At 36.7% G+C, this 23,740-nt stretch overlaps 1 protein-coding gene across 1 annotated transcript in view; it reads right to left on the bottom strand.

The window, feature by feature from the left end:
* Positions 1–23,740, bottom strand: part of EML6 (EMAP like 6) — a 125,946-nt gene that overhangs the window by 17,231 nt on the left and 84,975 nt on the right. The window contains exons 20-32 of the mRNA XM_075035348.1: positions 21,972–22,174; positions 20,458–20,569; positions 19,596–19,723; positions 17,836–17,977; positions 16,446–16,598; positions 16,043–16,174; positions 14,233–14,321; positions 13,412–13,588; positions 13,100–13,301; positions 12,744–12,870; positions 3,744–3,758; positions 2,428–2,436; positions 735–813 (exon numbers count right to left, since the gene is read on the bottom strand). Of these exons, the coding sequence (XP_074891449.1) occupies positions 735–813; positions 2,428–2,436; positions 3,744–3,758; positions 12,744–12,870; positions 13,100–13,301; positions 13,412–13,588; positions 14,233–14,321; positions 16,043–16,174; positions 16,446–16,598; positions 17,836–17,977; positions 19,596–19,723; positions 20,458–20,569; positions 21,972–22,174 (1,568 nt within the window). The remainder of the gene's footprint in view (positions 1–734; positions 814–2,427; positions 2,437–3,743; positions 3,759–12,743; positions 12,871–13,099; positions 13,302–13,411; positions 13,589–14,232; positions 14,322–16,042; positions 16,175–16,445; positions 16,599–17,835; positions 17,978–19,595; positions 19,724–20,457; positions 20,570–21,971; positions 22,175–23,740) is intronic.

The following is a 23,740-nucleotide window of genomic DNA, read 5'->3' as shown; positions in this document are numbered from 1 at the left end:
TGACATTCTCACAGACTATCTACAATGCTCTAATCAGTCAACTAAGGCACTGCAATCATATTATTATTTCTTTAATAATTCAGCTGGCTGTAAATCTTTTGTTTCTGTAAATTTCCATTCAAAAATATATACAATTTACAAAAAAGGTCCAATTTTATTAATCTATTATAGTTTAATAGCTATATAGAGTATCAGGAACAATTTGAATGACATTGACAGACCAAGCAATTGTTGCAAATTATCCACACAGATCATTCCTCGTTCAGCATATTATGTGGAAATTCAAGAGACTTGTTTGGGGGGCCCTACAGTTTTGGGAAAAAGGTTTGTTCCAAAGTAAATGAGCAAATTTCATCATTCAAAATTCTGCACATGATTTTTTGTGTGTGAAAGTGCAGTTTCTGACTGTATTTCCCTTGGGGTTAGGTAGCGAATGTGGGTTCTGCTGTGAGTGCACATACACTTTGGCTCTACCTGCCCTTCAAATTAAGAGACAAATTTTGGGTTTGGAGAGATTTGCTATTATAGGTAAGCATTAAGCTTTAATCTGAGGTTCTTTCTGACAGAGGTTGCTGTCTATTACATCTTCTGGTGTTTGCCACCAGAGCTGAAAGCACTTTCTAGAAATTTCTTTCTCTTCTACCTATACACGACTTTAGGTGCCCTTGAAATAGGGACAAATTTCACCCACCACTTATTTCTTCTAACGTAAATGAAAAAGTATTAAGTCTGACCTCAACCAGTTTCTTTTTTTTGTTGATATTGTTCTTTTGCAGTTTTTCAGGTTGAGGAGCAGCTCTGCTAACTGGTGGCCTGAAACAAACATTTAAAAAAGAAGACAATATGTTTGAAAGCGAAATAAACCCTTCAAAACCATAGCATGTGTTTTGTATGTGAACAGGAAATGGCCAATTGCAACTATATGAGCTTAAAGCTTAGCTTTTTTGGAGTTGTACAATAAACTGACTAAAATCCTATGCATTTTGATGGAAAGAGCAGAAATAACACTGATGTAGATTTTGCAGGTGAGTGGTAGAACAGACCACTGTACATCAATTTTATTTTTTTAAATCGTAATGATTTAAATTAATGGGAAAATCCTTGAATACTAAATGATAGTAAATTGCTGCTTTTAGAAATGATCTAAAAGATTTTCTACAGCTTGCAGTTGACCTTTCACCAACCTTGCTGCTTCTGAGAAACTCCACCACAAAACCTTGACAAAGCTTTAATGAAATCTTCTCAAAATCATATTAGAGATAAAATGATTACATTTTAAAATGTACAAGTCATTCGTCTATGTGAATGTAACAGACACTAAGGCCAGCAAAGCATTTTTATATAATTACTGTTGTTAAAAGTAGCTAAAAAGACAAACTTAGAATGCAGGCTGAAACAAAATATGATTTGTGCAAATGGTCTTTAAAGACAGATAACCTTTACTGCTACTATTTGACTTGATCCTTCCAAGGAAAAAAGAAGAGGCACAAACCTAAGAGGAGTAGAGGGAGCTCAGTCTCTAGAAGTTCATGACCTTACAAAATCAAATGCCTGCTGCACAGGCTCCACTTTAGATGACCATTGTGTTAATTGAAGCATAATGATTCTTTTTTCTGTTAACAGAAATTCATGAGGGCTAATTCTAACCCTGTCAACAGCAGAACAGGGCCATAAAAATTGCACTGGATTACTGGAGAAATTAGCCCATAGAAACCTGGCCTAGATTCTTTGTCACGTTTGATCATCTTTTACTTAGAAAATAGGTCTTGCTAGAAGGTTGGGGTAGAAGTGGTGATGGCGAAAGAATAAAAACAGATATTATGGTTAAATGCTTGCTCCAAAACATCACTTGATGGTTGCTGTTAATAATACAAAACCCACCCCACTGCATGCCTTTAAACTCCAATTGCAGATTCTGGAGACAGGGCTAAACAGCAGTGGGTTCTGTAAGTAAAAAACCAAAATGCCTAGCCTCAATTTATTTATAAATACTCAAATTCGGAAAGCATTTCCACAGTTTAAGATTTCAAAAAGGTGCAAACTTGATATACATTATATATGCTGTGAAAATTAGATTGTTCTTGTCCTTATACTCTAACTACGGTTAATTCTCATTTTGCAAAAATTAATTGCAGAAGCATGAAATCCCTTTTGCTTAGAGGGAGCTGCTTTTTCTGGAATTGTATTTTTTATGGAAGGTATCAAAGGCAACAACTGACAAAACACACAGCTAGAACACTTATTGCTACACAGCTAGAATACTTATTGCAGGAGTAAGTAGCATGAAAAGCTGAGATCTAAAAAAGACAGAACAAAGCTGGAGGTAAACAAACTAACCCACTTCTCAAGCAAACAAGCAAACTCACTAAGTACTAGCAAAGTACATTAGCAGGTGATCTTGTGACATTAAAAGAGTGAGAGAGTTACCTTGATCCCCTTGTAAGCAGCAAACAAAGCCAAGTAAGAAACTTAATACAGTTTAGGTGTTGTACTTCTGACCACTTTATTCATGCACAAGCATTTTTAAAGTCGATCAGTCATTCCTTTGTGGCACAAAACATGCTATTCAAGCATGCCAGCAAGAACTAAAACAGAAATTAAAGAGTGCACCAGTCTACAAATTCAGAAACATCATACCCTGGCATCCCTGGGTATACTCTGAACTAAAGATCCTACAGGACAGAGGAAAAAAAGGAAGCTACATCCATGCTTCCTGCACACTTTATACTGAAGGAGAATGTGATTCCAAGTGTTTTGTTTATTTTCAGGTGCATGACAGGGATGGAAACTGGTAGAAACTTAACAGTCTCATAAGCGCTGTTGAGAATTTCATACAATGGATGCTTGTTTTCTATCCTGGTTCAGCCTGCAATTTAGCCTCATAATTGTTCATTGGTAGGCCAACTTACTTACAGGGACAGCTTGTACTTTTTTGTTCAGAGGGAAACAAGTACCTTTATTTTCTCTGGAAGTGGTCAATCAAGTCATGTTATATAACCATCAGTGGTAATTGGACCGAATAGCAGTGCAGTCACCAGTAGAGAAGGGGTGGAGGAAATTATTACAAAACTTAATTCTCTTACAAAATAAAATCGTTATGCGATGCTAAAACAGCAAAAGCCATTTCAGCCCAGATTCACCGGGGCCTTTGAATGAGCACTTACAAAAATAATAAATCATTTTCTTGTATGCTTCTTGCTCTTTTTTCTGTTTTAGTGTAATTTTAAAATGGATTGTCTTTACATCTCTTTATCTAGGAATATCAGTTAAGGTTTATGACAAGAGCAAGCCAAAATTTTTTATGAAAGCAAGAGAACACTATGACTATGACAAGATAGATAATCACTAGACTGTAAGCATGAGATTTAATTTGGAAACATACACATCCACGCATATACTTTTATATATATCTATTCACAGTACACACAAATACAAATGTTGTGTGCATTCATATATACATATACATGTATATATACACACATGTATGCATTCATTGCCTTATTTTCATTTTAATAAAGCAAATGTAAAGCAGCATCAAGTTTTTAACATTTTAAGAAGTCATTTTATTTTTAACAAGTCTATGACTACACCTAATTTATTTTGATACATAAGATGGCAGTGTCAAGACAAGAAATTTGCACTGTAGCAAATTACATATATTTACCCTTTTTGACCTATGCAATCTGCATTGTACAATCACAGCAATCTATGCTTTTTCTGTGCTCTGTGTTGTTAGTACTTACTTGACAATTCCCTGCCTCCAAAGGAAAGCAAGTTAAAACATAATACAAGCATTAACGGTTTCTTTCCAGTAACTTACAACAAATGTGCTTATATTACGTTATGGGATGAATGAGTTCCAGGAAAGATAAGACACAGTCAGACATTAGAGGGCTTTCAGTTCTTTAGATACTGTGAATATAGCAAATAAAATTTCTGTTACTAACTTTATCTTGATGATATGCTTACACAAGTGTGCACAGTTATAAATCAGTGCGCTAACTCCAGATTTAAACTGACAAAATCTCACCCACTTTCTTCATGCAGAACTGTAAAAAGGTGCAAATGACAATTCATTCGCTCTCACCTAAGCAAGAAGGCTATCTGAAATGACCAAGACAGATGAGTAGGAAGAGGAGCCTAAATCACAGGTGGGGTGAACAGGCAGCACCGGGACAGAGAATAACAGACGGACATAGTGGAAGCTGGGCAGGGGAAAGAAGGAATAGGGTTTTGGAAGAGTGGGGGGCCTTGAAGGAGAAGAGAGATGCAATCTTAGAGAACAGGGCCAAAGGCGGGGGGGGGGGGGGGAGTTTGATCTATTTAGACAGAAAATAAAAGACAGAAAAAGCAGACCAACAATTGTTATGATAAATTTTATGGGACAGGGATAACCAGCTCATGTTTTTAGAGCACATGGCATAATTCTCTCTGATGAAAGACACTGTCTGCATCAGTAATAAATTGGTGAGAACAGTAATATTCTATTCTGAGGCCAATGGGAACAGAATTGGATCTTCAGAAACAGCATTGCATGAAAGTGACAAACAATGACGTTTGGAGCAGGGACAGATGGACAAAAATGTCCTGACACCGAGAAGGTGACTGTCTGGGCCCAGCAGAAATGGCTACAGAAGAAGCTGAAGAGAGTCCAAAGGGGAGACTAACATGGCTGCTAACTGGAGAGCATATTTTTGCTACACAAAAATAAAAATGAGCAGGACTGCTCCCAAGAAGAGAAAGCAAGGTTCAAAGAGAGCCAAGACGATCCACTACTGGTAGGTTTGTTTGGGCAACAGAACAAAACCTTCCAAGATTTAAAAAAATACACTCTCCATTTAAAAAAAAAAATAACGCAAAAGCAGCTCTTTAAAGTACACTTCCACTAGTTGACAGGAAGGGGAATCCAAAGTGCCCTAAAACTGCTGCAAAAATCCTAGAGCTTTAAGAAGTGATTAAGAGATTTTGTGAATTCTAAACCCTGTGATTTTCGCATCTCAACATACATAGGAGTTTTACATACAATTTTTCCTGCTGTTACTTTTTCTTTATATTTTGTAGATAACACAGACAACAAAAAAGAATAGTATTCAGTATGAAAATATCCTACTCCCTAATACAGTGGATCAAAGCAAAGCTGAAACAAAACTAAAGGGAAACATCAATTGTAATCTAAACTAGTTTTTAAAAGCATAACACTGAAAAAGCCTTAGCATGGTTACAATATTTATGACTTCACATGTATGCTGATGCACTCTTTAAAAAAAAAACCAAAAAACACAAAAGGTATTGCAGAACATATGGTGGTGATAGCTGCCATTTTCATATCTTGTAAGGGAAGCTAGTCATTGCATTCACATGTCATTCTAGTTCAACCTCCAAACGTGAAACAAGCAGAAAAGCAAATTAGTAAGAAGGGTAATCAGTTCTGAATGAAATCTGAAGGCTTTTATTTTTTAACAATTTCATTGTTCTAAACACCTTGTAAAGCTGTTGATCTAAACAACTACTGTAAACAGGCTGGCCTTATTGCAGAGAGATCTGTCATACATAATACACTGGACAGACAGGGCTGTCTGGAAGATCCCTCAGCCTTGTTTGCCAAAACCAGCTTCAAGGAACACAATGTAACATGCTTTAGGCAAAACCTAAATTTCGGTCTTTGAGCACCTCAGGTAATGAGACTTCAGGAGAACTCTCTCCATATACTACCAAGGCAGCGGAATCAACCCAACTTTAGCATATTCTGGAAGGTCTCTCTCTTTCCTTAGGCTTCTCTTGGGGTTTGTGATCATGTTTGAGAGGAAAGTCTTTTCCATGTGTTTTGTTATTCCCTACATAAACTCTGACATGTTTTGAAGCTGTGCTCACTGTGTAAATAAAAATATTCAAGCAGTAGTATACAGAGAACTTTTGGGCTGGAGGTAAAACATAATAGGCAGATAAAATAACATCTTTCCCCTGCATAACAAAACATATTAGAAACAATGCTTTTTCAATCCTTCCTGGACTAAACCTACAGAAAAACCCTCAAAAAAAGCTGAATATTTCACATCAACCTCAGTGCAGAGAGCACTCAACTTCAGAAATGTTGGTAACACGTTGTTCATTGTGACAGTACTGGCATCCCTCAATTCCACACCCACTAAGTGTCACAGAAATGATAAAGACCTTTGGGCCAGCTTTGTGCTGACCTGTGGCAGAAGCGAGATTGACTCTGAGTTCAGTAGGTTGGCAGGGACTGTAAAAATACCAGTCACAATGTGTTCAAGCCTTGGGGACAAATGTGATGAAACCAGCATGCTGCCAAATACATTTAGGATGCATTAACTTGACATAATGCTGTTGAGAAAGTAAAAAGGATGCTACTCAAACAGTAGGTTTCTGCTGAAATAACCCCAAAGTTATTTTCTCCACCCCAGAGATGTGTTTTTCCAGATACGTTTTGAGTAGCTCCTACCTACACATAAATACAACACAGATTCACATTCAAAGCTTTTACACTGCACCCACAGAAGTGTGCATGTAATAGTGCATGAACAAAATGCGTAACCATATGTCTAATAATTCAGTTTATGGTACAAAGGCTTGTACTCGCCACTTGTGGGGGCTATTTTGAAAGCTTATATAATTCAGCTCATGTTGCTGTAAAGAAATAAATAATCAAAAGAATAATATTTGAAGAGACAAAATCCAGCTTCTTAACCTTCTTTAACTTGTCATCTTTATCAGAACATATGATTACAAATGATGCATAATAACACAACTGAGAACAGGCTCCGAGACAGGTAACTTACAGAGTGAGACAAGCCAGTATGTTACGAAAACAGAAAACTAGACAAACATGCTAATGCTGCTTTTTGTTTTCTACACATTCGACCTGCTTTAAATGGTTTTCCATCACCAGGTATATTACAAGAGTTTTCAGTTTATGTAGAGTCATGCAAACCAAACTAAATGAAAGCTGCAAACATAGGATATATGTTAGCGGTTAGTAGAATGCAAAATGCAAATATATCTTTGCCTTTCGTATTAGTAACATAAATAGAGTCTTCACGCAAGCTTGTTTTACATCTTATTATATCAATTCTTTGCCAGTTAAAATGGTCCCAGTTCAAAACTTAGCCCTTTTCTGAAAGGAAGCACAATTCCTATGTAACACACAGCATAGCTTACAATTGTCCTGGATTGTCTGGGACAGTCCCACCAGTGACCAAGTGGTCCCGTGGTGTGGGAGCACTGCTCTTGGAGCTCCCACACCGTGAGACTGCTCCTGCAGCACCTCTCATTGGCACCCCGCTTCTGTGCCATACAGACAGAGCAAAGAAGAGGTTGCCAATCAGAGGAGCAAAAAAGGAAGAAAAAAATAAGGGTGGGTGGGGAGGAGAGGAGGACAGACATGGAAAGGGAGAAGAAGAAAAACAAGAAGGTTGGGGAAAGGAGAGAGAAACAACAATCAATTAATTATCTTAACCGAACCAACTAATACAACCACAAGACATTTTAAAACTGTTCCTCAGCCTCATCTCTCCTGTTATTTTTCCACCCTAAAGCCATAACTGCTGACAGAGACAGCAATCCTTGAGTCCCCCACAAAATACCAGACCATGATTTATTTTAAATCCTGCAAGTAAAATCTATCATGTAACTTCTATGTACTTCCAAGATATATGCAGAATCATTATTTTTATCACACAGATGAGACAGGAAAAGTACATTTGATAAAGGGCTTTCAATTTCTTTTCTAAGGAAAAACCTTAATATTATCGCCAAGTATGTCATATATAAGTTTTTTGTACTTTATAATCATTAAATTTCTCTGCCCAGTTTGCTTAGGGGCCCAATATCCTGGAGATCTGGAGAAGACCAGTGTAATATAGGTTTCCTTTTCATCTTGCTGGATTGTGCTAAGCACAGAGCACATGCTAGGTAGTAACAGAGGATGCACAGCGGCTGCTGAAAGTCCCCCTACTCTCTTTCTCATGATGGGGGAGAGAAGGGACAAGAGTTGATGGCTCCTCTCTTCTGATAAAAAAAGACAGCAGAGTAAGTCGTTTTATTAATTTGGGGGGGGGGGTCATTCATGAATTGTTGATTGCTTTCCAGAAAGGTGGTGTTTCTTGCAAAGCGTTCCCCTTAAAACCCGATCCTGCCTTTATCAGCTCTCAACCATATACTTGTAATCTTCTCAGGAGACACATCACAGTTGCTCAGATCAAACTCTTCCTGAATTGTACAATGATCTGTTATTTCTAGAGAGATAATGTACTTCAAGTTTTTCAGATTCACGACTCTTAATATTACAGACACATAGAGTCCTGCAAGCTTATTCTAGCAAACACAAAGGGTAAGAAGGAGGAAATGTAGCTACAGTAAAGAGGAAAATAAAATGGCCATCTTTTTGAACCAAAACTGTCTCTTAGGTGTCACATAATACCTTTGAAGTGTATTTGTATTATATAAGCAGGGAAATAACTTTTTAAGCAACAATTCATATTCTGAGCATTACTATTTAAAGAAAGAAACATAGTGAGCTTAAATTCCTTGCCCCCAAGAAGCAGCTCAAAGCAACAGCCCCAGCTATTCCTGTCTCCTGCTTGAGCTGGAAGCTGCAAGTTTGTTTTTCTCTATTTTTTTCTTCTCTTAATTTAAACTTACTTTGTTTAATTCTGGGTTTCTACCCACTATATCTATGAATAACTCACAATTTTTCCTTTCTCAGACACACACTGAAAAGACAGCAAGGGGGACAGTTCTTTTTTCTTGGAACCTCACTGAATTTTGCAATGCAGTGAACCAACAGTTTTTCAGGTCTTGTGATTAACTCACTGCTGCTATCTTAAATGGCCTTCCAGCTTGTAAAATAATTTTCAAAATTTAGACAGTATGTTATCCTTCTCAGAGTATTCACAGTACCATCAAATGCACAATCTTTGGGTCTTCATACAGACATACTGCACAATTACAAAGAGGAAAGATTTGGGATTTGGAATATTTTCTCCAGTCTTCCCCTTCAAAAGTCTACCAGGTTTTCCCATGTACCTGCCTGAGAGAGAATGGAATACATCCTCTTGGTTCCCTTCCTCATATCTGAAGGGACTGGGAGAGGCTACTTCAGCTGTGCTTTTTGCAGAAAAAGTAAAGCTTTGTGAACGGACTTCAATACTACTTGTTGCCACCTCACTTGGCCCTGGTGCAGAGAGATTTCAAGGCCACATATCCTGAAAACCCACTGATTTAGAACTTAACTTTTCCTGAACACTGACAGTTGAGTACTTGTAGACTTTTAATTTTATCTGGCTTGATCAACTGTCACTTTGGACCCTTGTAGGTGCAAAGAAAATTCAACCCAGTGCTTTCAGGAAGCTTTTAGAACATGGTCAGTCAAATCCTTCATCAGCTGCTGCATTCTTTTGTATTCTCAGAAAAGATGAAATCTGGCACAGCTATGAAGCTTACCTCATAATTCGTATGTCTTACGAGAGAACTCAGCTTCAGTCTGAAGCACTCATAATTGGGAGTGTCGAGATTCTGCATAAATTGTGCATGTATTGGTACAACTGTGGCTAAAAACTGAAGTCTTTGACAGGTGTAGTAGCCAACATTAATGTCATCTTACTGCATCCAAAACCCAGTACCTTTCACAGCTTAAGGCCCTATCCCAGCACAACACCCTCAGAAATTGCAGTTTTGCCTACATTTCACCGTAAAATTTCTGCTTCTAATTGTTTGACTATAAATTATGGTAATTTATATTAATCTGATGAAGAAAGGGAAATGAATATATCTTTGTCTAACAAGCTATGTATGAAAAGTATGGGGTCTGCTGACAAATTTTCAGAACAGCAAATTCTAAATGCCAAAGATGTGATTATATTTGAGTAGCTCTACTTGAAAGATGACATAAAAAATGTGTAGAATAGCCATGGCTCTTTAGCAGAAAAGATGGAAAGGACAGTTATGAGGGTTTATTTTTAAGCTATTTTAAAATTAAGTACAAAACTGTTGATTACATAGAGACAGTAAGAAGAAAAAAAGATATGGAGAATGTTAAAACCTTCCTTTTCGTTCTCTTCAGTCTAGAACTTGTTATGGGATAGATTATTCCTTCAGACAGGCTACAATATGCTATTTTCGTGTACAGTCATTATGAAGAGACTATATGGAAATTGGAGGCAACCTCACTGCAGAGGAGGTGTCTACCCATTTAATTAGGCCCACCAGCTATAAACAGAGTGGGTAGTGTGGAAACACTTGGGCATGCTAGAAGAGCTTCCAGCTCCAGTGTTGCTTTGTAGTGTTGGATACCACAAAGCACGTTTTCCTTGCATTACGGATTATCAGTATTAGTGTGACAAACGGGAAGCCTGCTTCATTTGTTTTGTTACATGCTGCTTTGCAGGTACTATATGTTTTGTTAAAAAGGTTGAAAAAGGCAAACTGCCTGTTCATTTCAGGGGGTGCCTTCCTACACAGCAGCACAGCAAGTTCAGCTTTGTCAGCTCACGCAGAGTAGGACTGAGAACATGGACAGACTCAAAAGTCAGGAAGCCCACAGTGTGCATGGCAGACTGAGATACTCCTCTAAGAAGCAGGGTACTCAATTACATAAGGCAGCAGTCCTGTGGCCAGGTTTCAGAGACGGAAAGCTTCCTAGGGACCCAAAGCAACTGTGGTGATTTTCACTCCTGGACTGAAATAGTGCTGAAAAGCTGCAGAAGAGACTGATGCTTATGCTCATATTGTTGGTAATTCACTAGTACAAAACAATTGTAAGCCGAGCTTAATCGGTCAATTAAACTCACTCTACAGTTGCTTTTGCATCATCAAAGCAGAATAAAGCAGCTGGAAGGTATAAGGGCTTCTGGTGTAAAACATCTGGCCATTGTATCATTGGCACTTATTATTTCATGTGTAATAACAATTTAGCAGTATCCATCCAAAATAAAAAGAAATTTTTCCTTTTTTAACTCAATCTCAAAACATTCATGTTTACCGGATAATACACTACGCCTTTTGTAGAAAAATGGAGGAACAAAGACTTTATATGAATAAATGAAAAAAATGGGAAGAGATATCCTTAAAACAAGGAGAAAAGAAATAGTTATGGTCCAACATTTTACTGAAAAAACCACCACTAATCCTCCTGCTGCATGTTTTTCTTAAAATGTTGTGATAAAAAAAAGGGGGGCGCAACATTTTTATTCTCATTTTTCACACCCAACATTTGTTCTCCTATTCAAATACTGAGTGAAAAATTATTATTACTTTCTGTCCATGATGTTCAGCATTGCATTCTTTAAGAGCTTTAAAAATATAAACTAATTTATTTTTCAAAGGTCTGCAAGAGATTAGGAAGTATTAGTAACTCCATTTTGCATCTTGCAGATCAGAACACCGAGGAGATTTAAAGCCAAAAATCTCAGAAATTGCCACTACTTCTCAGTAGTCAAGTAAGAGAACCTTAGACCTTAATCAGTTCAATGTAATTATGTGTTACATGTTTGTTCAAAGAACTGCTTAAATGATCTCTACTTGCAGCTATGAGTATGCAGTTTTTCTGCAAATTCAGCTGTACTTCTCTCAGCTGACAGCAGGAAATGAGGTACGCAGAGTTACAGGCTACCTGCAAAATATTCTATTTGCCAACCATCTCCAAGAAGCTCTGCAACAGAAGCAGGAACAGCAAGAAGACAGCTCTCCACGGGCTCCAGAGCACTCTCTTCTTGCCATCCTGGCCTCTTCCTACACACAGGTCTCTTATCTTTTGCAATACCTGCGGCAGGGATCCTACATAGCGTACCAGTGCTTAGTTCTGCACCCGCTGCATTCCCTGAGGACTGTACATCCTGTTCTTTAACTAGGGCAGGATCCCTGTGGGGAGAATAATATGCCATCACACTATTGGCATTGTTACTAGTCGTGTGTTCTGGGTAAACTGAAGGGAAACAACTAAGCTTAAATTCTTTCTGTGGGTTAACACACGGCAGTCCTTTTTTGTCAGTGCCCAACACTGGGCAAAACCGAGAAAACTCATGATAAAAGAATGACCACTTATAAAAAGAAATTCTATCAAAAGAGACTGCATGGATTCACAGTTGAGTCATCAACTTGGTTCACTGGTGTAGATTTACTGTTCCAGATTATGAAGGGGACTATACCTTACTGGTAATAGGTACTCCTGTTCTGTCCCAGAAGTCCTGTCTCAGTCAGAGTTTTCACTCACCCACTCCCCTAGGTCTGGACCTCACTCTCTTTTCTTTACTGTCCTCTCCAATACTGTTCTCCTTCTAGTTGATTTTTTTCAGAATAATTCAGCCTAAGGCCAACATGTGCCATGGGAAATTTGAGCTTTAACAGTAACAAACTGATGCAACTATAAGCAACTGAAAATCTTTCAAAGAGAACGTCACCAAAAGACTTACCTACAAAGTATTTACAAGCTCACCCTATCACAAATACCCTGCTGCAGACATATGCACAGCTACACACACTAATTAGGAAAGAATATAGCTGCTTATGTGAATAGCAGAAGAGAACACAAGACTCACAGGTGTTTTACTTACATACACATATTTTTCTCCATCACATTAACACATTGTACCCTGTGAACACCATTTTAAATGTTACCTTGTGAATTTTAAAATTCCTGTCTTATTTCTAAAGACTAATTTTACTTGAATGAAAAGAGATTCAAAAGAATGTAATGTACATTTGGAAACAAATGCCTTTGTGTGACATACCTCTCTTCTACTGAAACTTCCTTCAGCTGTTGATGTGGTTTTGTCCCTTCCATTTCTCGGATGCTTACTGCATAGATCTTAGTGGTATAGTCAATTGCTTTTTCTCTTGCAACATCACTATCATAACCTTAGAAAAATAAAACATAAAATAAAACAAACTACCCTTGTTTCATAGCGGAAGAGTAGAAAACAAGAAGATCTGCACCAATAAAAGGAAGGAAACAAATCCTACCAAGCTCTCCCTACACTGAACTTTAGCACATGGAAGTTTCTTGCCCACTTCAAGTTAAATGCCTGTGTGAGTCTCTGTGGAATGAAGACTAAATTAAAGACATGTTTTATAGAATCCTTTTTACCTCCATCTTCTTCTGCATCTGTGTCTGATTCTTCACTATCAACCAGCTTACTCTCCTGAATGCCCAAAAATTCTCTGGTCCAGATCATCAAAGCTGTATCAGCACCACCTACAGTCAGCAGCACAGAATCATTGTGTAACCACCGAACATTGGTTACCTGTGCACTGTGACCCACATACTTCTTGAATTTTGCATGTTGGCCCTGTAGCACAAAGAATTCGCATATTAGCAGTCTGACATATTGCGAACAGTGTCTTCCTTAATTCCTTTTCTTGCGCAGTTTCTAATGACAGAAATAAATATGCTTATTACCTTCACTGGATATGAAAAAAGCTTCACAAAACCAAAATCGTCTCCTGTAGCTAATAGTGTTCCGTCTTTTGTAAGACTAGCTGCATTTACAACGGTGACATCACTGTGCGTGGGCCAAATTCCTTCACAAGTAGGACCAAGAACACACGTCCAGGTGTCCCAATCAATCTTCTCTATCTGCAATCAAAATTTTCCCAAAAGAAGTCATCTTAATATCTACAAAATACACACTGGTTTCATGAGTATATTTTTTTTATGTTTGATACTAACATAACTTTTTTAGTGTTTTTAGAAACTGTTCACTGTTTCCAGCTTGTTAATATAAACTGCATATCTTCATCAAAAGGCTTAAAAGTTTAAACATTCCTGCTTTCCCAAGGTAGGGCATGATTTGGATACAAATCCCCTTAAAGATTTTTCTGAGGTGCTAAACATTGGTGGCTTTGTAGAAGAATTATGTGTCACAAATAATCAACATCATTAAAAGCCAGGTCATCCTGTTTAAAGATGGTTTATAACCTGTATGCACACTGATTACACAGAAAACAAGTGATTGTTCAGGGAAGGGGAGGATGGGAAATGACTGCTATTAAACAAGCCAAAATAAGTTTAGAGATACAAACAGAAACTTGCAAGTTCTACCATTTACAAATGCTAGGAAAGACACTATACAGAATGATTAAATAATTCTAATTCTAACCAGTGTAAATATAGTATTTTAAAAGGAATAAATATCCCATTTGAAGACAAAATAAGCTAATTTTCAACAGTCCAGAAAAATAACTTTCACATTAAAAAAATCCAGTAAGCATAATTCGTACCTCAGCAATTCTTATAATATGCCTTTTCCCCCTTGGTGCTTCAAAAAATAGTTGTTCTTTGGCACCAGAATTGACTTGCAATAACTTTCCTGGATACGAAATAAGAATTTATTATGAATCTTATTCATTATTATGAGTATTATGAACTTTCTTTTGATTGAATGAAGAGATTTCTGGGGGTAAGTTAAGAAATTATCCTCCAGAGAGTTATTCATAGCAAAAGTAAAGCGGATGCTTAGAATCACTCTCATAAGAATCCTGTACTCCTGATTCACTGAAGAAGTAATATTTTAAATACCATCCGACATCCTTAAAAAATTACTGCCTTGCAGCGAATCACTTTCTTCTGATAAGAAATATTTTGGTTGTGTTTTCATCATCACAATAATGGAAAGTAAAAAAAAAAAAAGTGTATGCTATTAATTTTCATAACGATTTTGCAAGACAGCTTTGCCAGAAGTTAAAAACATTGTAAGCTCCTGTCTATTTTGCACTGCCTAACTGGCATATAGTCCAGCTACACACCAAACTGTCCTTGTGTATGAAGTTTACCATACCCATACAAATACTGTGATATTATAAAGATAATCCTGTATGCAATTGATGGTATATTAACAAGTATTTGTGCATGAAGAAGCAAAAAATGCTTTCAAATTCAGTTTTACAATATTTCTGATATAAGAAAATGAAAGGTATTTTCTGAATTTTTAAAATTGTATACTACTGTAAGAAATCTTGTGGGGATTTATTATCATAAAAGCAGTTCTACAATATCGAAACTGCATAACTGCCAGGGAAAGCACTCTTTTACTGAGAAACACTGGATTAGATTATCAACTGATATGAAGTAGCGCAGTTCCAACATTGCTATATTTTCACTGGGCATCTTGCCCTTTGTTACATGAGTGCAACATGGGACTATAGTAGTATCATGCCCTTCCTATCTGACCTGTATAAGACAGGTTATACAATTTAGTATATTAATCCTTTACATCCAGAAGTTCACATAAAGTTTCCAATAAATACCATTAAGGACACAAAGAGTTTTCAGTTTTCTTATACTTTATATCTGCACATGTAACACATCCAAGAACTGGCTACTACAGATACACCGGTAGTATCAAATTGCTATGATTGTGTGTACAGCTATTAGTAGTCAGATTATCAGGGTTGTAAGCAGGCACACAGTGCCAGCTCAGTTGCAGCATGGCTTACTAGCTCAAGAATGGCATGCAGACCTGAATGGATTCCGAAAGGTGTTTAGCTCCTGTTGCTGTCAGTGAGCTTGCATCACATTTTGGGACCAGCACAACAGGGGAAGCTGGGCTCAGACACACAGGTGGTTCCACATAGAATCATATCAGGAAGGCTTATTTACACGAGCTCATTATCAATCCTGCTAGACTTAATTAGTTGTGACAATAAGGCGCTCTAACTTCATTGCAGTGATTGCCATGTAATGCTCAGCAAAGAAGAAAGGAAATTGGACATAAAAGGTGGAAAAGAAAAATGTGCCACACACTACAAAACTATAAAAGAACATGGCAAAGAAAAGCAATATTATGTTTATAAGTGACATTTTAGTCATATGTTGTCAGCAGTGAAGTACCATGTATGCTGGTACAAATGCTACAAAGTGAGGATGAATTCAACCAACAAATGTAATTGAACTGAACCCATATGGTGCTTGATGTTGAAAAATCATTTGCATTAGTAGTTACAGTTTATCTTAGTAACTGGTACGAGAACAGTTTTCTGATATTCCGTTTTATAGGCATTTTAAATCTGTATCTCTGGTCAAACATTTTACCTCTTGAGTCCCAGTCAATGTGCGTGATATAGCTAGATGCACCTTTACAAATGCCAACTCTTTTGCTGGTAAGTACATTGTAAATATCTACAAAATTGTCATGGGAAGCCACAGCCAGGTACTTTCCTGATTCTGTAAAGAAGAGACACTGAGGTTATTAAAGGTGTACACATTATAATTATTATTGTTATGCATTTTCATTACTGCAATGCCTCCAAATGCACCAGTTGGGGGTGGGCCCCATTATACTAGGCTGCATACAACCAGGCAGAATTGTAAAGTATTTAAATGCATGGAGCACATATAAAGCCAGTCTACCTTCCGAACATTCAATCTTTTGTCTAGAGGAGAAAAACAAACTCCAAGATAAACACTTCCCTTTCACCTTATCATCTGATTATACCTCGTGAAAACTTTATATCCGAGATCATTTCCTTTCTGTGGTGAAAAGAGACCATGTCTTCAACGGTGTCAGCATTTACTACCAGAAAACTCCCATCATTCAACCCTACAGCCAAGGCTTTCCCATCAGGAGAAAAGGCACAGCATCGTCCACCTACAAAAGAAAATGGAAAGAAGTATCTTAAGGTTTACAAATTGGGATTGAGAAAACCATCAATAAACTGCAGCTGAAAGGTTTTTACATCAAGTATATACTTTTAAAATTGATTTGTTACTTATTAAAACAAATATATTATGTGATAGGAGGGCTATGATTAATGTTTTACTGAATGGGAATGTACCCTCTGTATAGGCTGTTCTTGAGTTGACAATGGTGATTTGATCAGTCTTGAAATGGGTTTAGGTGCAAACAACACCTTCCAACTACATTCTAAACACACCAATGAGAGAAATAAATTAAAAAAACCCCAAAACCAAACCCCCCAAACCCCCCAAAACCCGAAAACATACAGAAAGGATATCCAGATGGAAAATTCAAAGACTCATTATGGGCAGCATAACTAAATGTCTTTCAACGATACTACACTTGAAAGCTTCTTCGTTATATGACTGAATAATGGTTCCTTTCAGGTGGAGCACATTTAAAACAGAGAGGTACTACACTCCCTCCACTTACTTTTTGCCTCAACATTATTTCTGACCATAATCTCTCATACAGCTATCCTCATTGGTCCCTGAGTTCACCTCTCCAAAACATTTGACTCTGTTTTCCCTCAGCCAGTCAGAGTTCCTGTGCTCTGGATCTGTCACTGAAAATGAAGCATGTTGAATTTACACCATAAAATTTCCTGAAGGATATCAATGACTAAACGAAATAAAAGTAATTTTGAGAAGGCAGCATTTCAACATAGCACATCTAATTTTATACAGAGGAGAGGGCAGGAAGACTGTTCATTTTCAGAGAAGCTGGTATAACATGTAAGGTTCATATTGCCACTGAAGGCTGATTGTGCTCAACACGCAGAAAATATTACATTTGTCTTTATAAAGAAACTTTCTAATGTCAGCAACAAATATGCTGGCCTTAAGTATTCTTAGGAAGGACAATGATTCTTAGGTCAACTCATTTGCCTTGGAATCAGAGAAAAATAGATTAAAGTTAATTTTGTTATTATTCATTACAATAGATTATAATCCTTTTTCTTTCTACCCTTTTCATTGACTTGACACATGCCAAAGACAATTTACTTCCTATGCTTCCAATTTCTTAATGACTGTGCCCTCTTCCTACCTAATTAATGCCTATGATGTGCACCGAAAGCAAAGATGGAACTGTTACAGAAATAGAGTAGTATCATTACTATCACAGTGTATGGCCAAATGAGAATTACCTTTTTTGAGTTTCCTCACTGCCAGCATTCGGTGCTGGGACGAAAGTTCCCAGATTCGTAGTGTTTTATCATCACTCACTGTTGCACAGACAGGTAAGAGAGGATGAGCTGCCAAGCCCCAGACCTCTCCTTCCATGTGTCCCTAAAGGAAATCACTTAATATAAGAGAAAATAATGCATTTGGGTTTATGTCATACGTTCTAGCACTTGCTGTGCCTCCTTTTACAAGTCTCAGGCAATAGGCTTTCACCAACTCCTCTCAAAAATTTTCCACATTCAGAGAGACCTGAATGTCTGGTCTGTTTCCTCTGATAAACATCTAAAATATACTCTTCCAGATCTCCTCCACTACTACTAGATGTAATTCCTGTTCTTCCAATGCTCTCTCTTCCAGACTTGAACAGGAAATAGTTATGCCCCAAACAGGACTTTATCCTGAAATCCTAATAGGCGCTACTCTGTCTTCAAGGTTTATACAATTTTTTAGATTCCGGAGAACTTGTTTGCCCCACATACACATACTAAGTTGTTTTGATCTTTCCTCAGAGCTCAGTTTTCAAGTTTTTTAATCACTCTTCCTGCTTTTTCTAAGTTTCCTTCAACTTGCATACAGCTTGTTGGCACTGTATCTCAAGGTTAAATAATTTCTTACTAGTCTCAATCTGGATTTCAGTTCAGTAACTGGCATTTTTGTTGAGATGGAAAAATACCATTAAAAGAAAAAGGGGAGGAATTGTCATGACAGCTTGATTATACCTTACGTATTTTCTATTTTGGCTCAAGTTGATGCATGCAAACATGTAATTTAAGATGGATGACAATGAATAACACTTCTCTTTATCAGAAAACTCAGAGCAATCAGGTAATTTTAAGGTAATTTTACTATCTCACAACCTTAGTATTCATGTGAAGGGAACTTTATTAGCATGCGATTGCAATTCCAAATTAGTGAATGAGTTAATTTATAAAATACAACTTTGCACATTTAGGTTGGTAAGGCTGTCATGCAGGCAATACAAATTTGAAAGATTACTTTAAGTGATCAGAACTAACTGGAAAGAAAAATATCAAAGAAACAATATTTTTGTAAAAAACAATATTAATTTAGTCAGTTATGGAAAACAAAAAAGTAAAAACTTGGCAAATTATAACTCAGTAAATGATATATACCATTTTCTACATAGAGTCATTAGGGTTATTCAAGACACTAAACCAAGGCAACATCAAATACATCAGTGGACATATATATGAAAATTATTTAACCCAACTTTGCAAAATACTTTGTTTTGCAAAAAGAGACCTCTTTATGCTTTGCAACACATGCAGTGACAACTGTGTGTCACTGTAGAAAGCTATCATAACGCTAAAACAGTTTTTCACAAATTAAAGTATAGGATCCTTCAGAATACACTATATTATTTCAGTAAAAGCAAATAAATGGAACCACACTGTCAAATAAATTGTGTTAGCTCTACTCTTAATTTTTCATTTTTATGTTGGGTCCTAAAGTGTCTAAAAAATTCATAAAAGGTCTCATCAGCCTTTGAACTTAATGGACTGTTTGTTTTCCCTTCAGAATTCTGTAATCCACAGTGAATCTCAAAAGTCATTTACATAAGAAAGCATCAACTTCTGCCTGAGCAAGGAAAGCAACAGTGGCCAACAGGATTAATGAAAACAGAAAGAAAATGACTGGGAAAATGTTATAATGTCTTGTATTTCTACAGGGAATATTTTGATATGGACGATCCATACAATACCTGAACAAGTAGAGTCATAGGGCCACTTTTATCAATTTCAAGTATCTCTCCATTTTTAGTTCCTACTAGTATATGCCCATGTCCTAGACTGATGGCTCGAATAGAGGGATTGTCTTCTAAAAGTAAACCTGAAGAATACAGAGATATTAATTTTAGGTTTTTATTGTGAAATCAAAAAAAGCCTCATATCACCTGTAGTTCATACAGCTTATTTAATCTATATTTAAAAGCTGTTTAAAATCATGAAACATGAGATACACTTGCCTGATCAAACTACTATATAATCCACAGATTTAATTAACAGTTCAAAGGAGGGGAGCTTGTGCCAGTCTGTCTTGTGGCAATATTAAGATTGATATTTTATTGGTTTAACAGTGACAGTGCATAAGGGGTTCAGATGCTCCAGCAACATGGACATTAATTCTGTGATTATCTGTGAATACCACTTTACAGACTTCCACACTGATGCCTTAGGAAGTACAATTTAACAGGTTTTTCCAACTCATAGGGACCCTGGTCTTACTACATGAAATTTGGCCAGTTGAGGAAGCTAGCTGCTAAACAGAACAGATATTGGAACAGGCAGACTCACAGGCTTGCAACATTTCTTTTGAAAATCATTTCTTCAGTGAAAACAAAGCCAAATGTCACAGAGTAGAGGAGGAAATAGCAGAACAAACTATAAATGGCAAAGACTGTGTGAAATACAACTTATATCAATCAAAACAGAAAATTCCAGCACAGAGTAGTAAGTAGCATATTACTGTTCCTTTTGTGTTCTGGTAAGATTTGACACCCATTACTGCCATTTCACCAGCCTTCACGCGTACATTCCTTATAAAAACACACTGAAAAATAATACCTTTAGAACTAGCAGATAGTGCTGCTCTTTTAATAGCGTATGTCTTCAGACATCTTTCAAACATGTCATCCCAAAGTGCCACAATTCCATCTTTTCCACCAGTTACAAAACCCTGTATGATCACAGTATGAAAACATACATAAATGTCAGCACTTATATGTTAATATTTAAAAAGACACATTCAGAGGCAGTATAAATTCTCCCCTGCATTTTATTCACGTGCCCAATTAAAAATACTGGACCCTATACCTATGAAGAAAAAATGTAAGAGGAGAAGATTTAGAGTTGCTTTTCTAGGGTTATAAAGACAACCATGCAGAGTGCACAATATTGTAAATAGTAATGCTGGACCGTAACATTCTTCTGCATGTGGAAATAAGCTACGGAAAAATACATGCCTCATCCTTAGAAGAGCCAGTATTTTGTAATAACAGCTTCTCAAGTTATTCCAAATTCAATGGACTTAACAGATGCTCCAAACTGAGTTCTAATAATGCATAGGGACCAATTCTTTGATTAATTCCCTTGGTAGATTCTCTTTATCTGTGCCAAGTGAGTGCGAAACACAGCATAAATAACTAACCAACAAAAAAGTAAGTGAAGAGGATGTTTAGAAGACAGAGTGCCAAGATCAAATAGAAATATTGATGGAAAAGCTAGGACCAATCATTTAGGGCCAGAAAGGGTGGAGCCACAGGGTTCTTAAGTGACCTTGATATATAAAAATGTTAATAGCTAATATTCTTATTCTCTTGCTATACTTTTAAAGTTGAAACTATAATCTCAACAATTATATTCCAGTATCAACATCTTCAAATTGCCAGTGGATTTTAAGTGGCAAAACTTTGCCCCAACCTCATTTATGTGATGTCAGTAATATATTTTGCCACAGTTTCTTTTAAAGATTTATTGATGCACCTGAAGGAAAATACTTTTCATATCTGGAATAATTAACTCAGAAAAACAAAACCTTTGGATATTTGAAGTCTTGCTTGCTTAATATACAGTGATAGAATTATTAAAAAATTCATCTTTCATATTTTGGAAACTGGTAATGCAAAAATATTTTTTGAATCAAGTTGAAGAGGCAATAAGTATTACCTATTACTCTCCTATGGTTAACAAATATGGAAATGACACGCATGAGCACAGTGAAAAATAAATTCTGCATATTTAGGGTCAGAAAGCCATTGGTCACATAATAAGCACATATAACGTGGTGCTTAAAAATACACACCTATTAAATAAGAGAACTCATTAATATCAGTTTTGTGATTTTAATCACATTCAGATTTATCCAGTGCAACTTGTTTTCTGTTACAGTTTTGTTTATTAAAGCACTTTCAATGTTAGTGCAATGTAGAACTTATGTATTGTAAAACAACGTATTGCTTACATACACACGTACAAAACCTGAGCAACTTCATTGCGAGACATGTTAGTTATACAATTCTAAAATCCAGTATTGGAACAAAAATAATAAGGATGAATGGATCACACAAGATGGTAAATACCTTATCCAATGCATGCATGGCAAATACAGGTCCATCATGGGCTTTCACTGTCTTAAGCAACAGAGTATCCTTCCAGATATAAATGTCTCCAGTAGCAGCGCCAGAGAAAACTAGGTCTTCTATTCGCCCATATGAAACAGTCATCATAGTTTCCAGTTTTCCAGTAGTTCCAAATGTTCCTCGTTTTGATGTAAAGCCTCCACCTGCAGTATCAACAAAATCAAGTCTTTTTATATTTCGGTTTGTAGCCATAGTGCTGTAAAGGACAAATGTCTTGACCCCATCATCTCTTGTGATTGCCTAAGACATGGTAGATAATAGAAATACTGAAAAAAGTGCACAAGGTAAAAACATAATAAAAGAAAGTCAATCTAGTAGCGACGGTTTTGAAGCAGTACAGGGCTCCTTTTTTCAGATTGTTATTTCCAAGCAAATGATAAATTTTGGTGGGGAATTGTGTAAAAAGAATTAATACAATGGCTGGCAGAACATTTTTTGCACAGAACAGCCTGCCAAGCTCCTGCCAAGCTTATTCTCTTTAGAGGTGACCACAACTACACATGAGATGGTAGAGGTTTGTTTTAGTTGTCCACTGGCAACCTGACAATCACAGCAGTCTTGCAGAATGAATGGCAGGGTTTGATCCTCTTCTGATTGTCAGAGAACCAAATTGCCACAGCCTTACTTTGATTCAGACAGCAGGAAGCAGCCATATGCACCCATGAATTGAGTGCTTATAGACAAAAATACACATACAATTACAAAATAATATAGGCAGTGGTGTTCTTGCTTCAAGTCATCATGTATTTCACACTTAACACCAGACAGATATTCCCAATTCCACTGAGCAAATCTTAGTTCAAAATATATCATTTTTATTGCAAAGAGACATTCAATCAATCTTGTCTTGGAGTAAGATAATGCTTAATGCAAATTCCTGCAATAGAATTTGGCAAACAGCAATACAAGTCTATTTAATTACTACAAAAATAACCTAAACATAAAAAATGCAGAAAAAAAAATATTTAAACTGAGGGCACCTGAACCGCTTGAACACTGTAAAGTATGGTATAAGTATAGGAACTTCTTAAAACTATCTAATTTTGAGTTATCTTGAGTTCTTTTTTTAGCTGCCCTTGTGCTGCCTACCTTTGCCGTATTTTATACACAGAAGGTGCTCTCTGAGATCTTTTTACTGAGTACTAGTGTAGAGTGTATATGATTAAAATTAATGAAGAACAAAAAATCCAAGAAGAATAAAAAATATCCTCAATCAGAAATCACCTTTGCTGTCTTTCTCAGTTTGACAGAAAAGTCTAGACTGATAGCTACTTCCCATTCTGAATATTTTGCTTCTTAAGTTTGCAGAACCTTATCCTGTTTTTAAATAATGGGAAACTCATTTTCATTTTTCATTATTTAGAAGAGGAAACAAAATTTGTGTGTCATACAAAAAACAGATTACCATGATGCTTGTGATACTACATCATGATTTTTAGCCTAATGGATAAAATATAAATTACTATAACTGAACTTCTGCACAATACCTGGTTCTTTATTTCTTTTTTGTTTTGCCCAGGCATGTATTTTAATGTCCATCCTCAAATCTATCTTTCCAGCCCAGCATCTCGAAACATGTGCTTCAGTCTCTGGAAGTCATCTCTGATGACTAAAAAACAACTCTATCTTGAAAGTGAAGGATTGCTGAAGTGTTATATCAGTCCCTGAAGTGCAAACACCACCACTTTTAGCCGTGTGCCAGAGGCACC

Source organism: Buteo buteo, chromosome 9, assembly GCF_964188355.1.
Source record: "Buteo buteo chromosome 9, bButBut1.hap1.1, whole genome shotgun sequence".
Classification (NCBI taxonomy): domain Eukaryota; kingdom Metazoa; phylum Chordata; class Aves; order Accipitriformes; family Accipitridae; genus Buteo; species Buteo buteo.
Note: the sequence above shows the minus strand (reverse complement) of the source record. Positions and strands in the feature narration are given on the sequence as shown.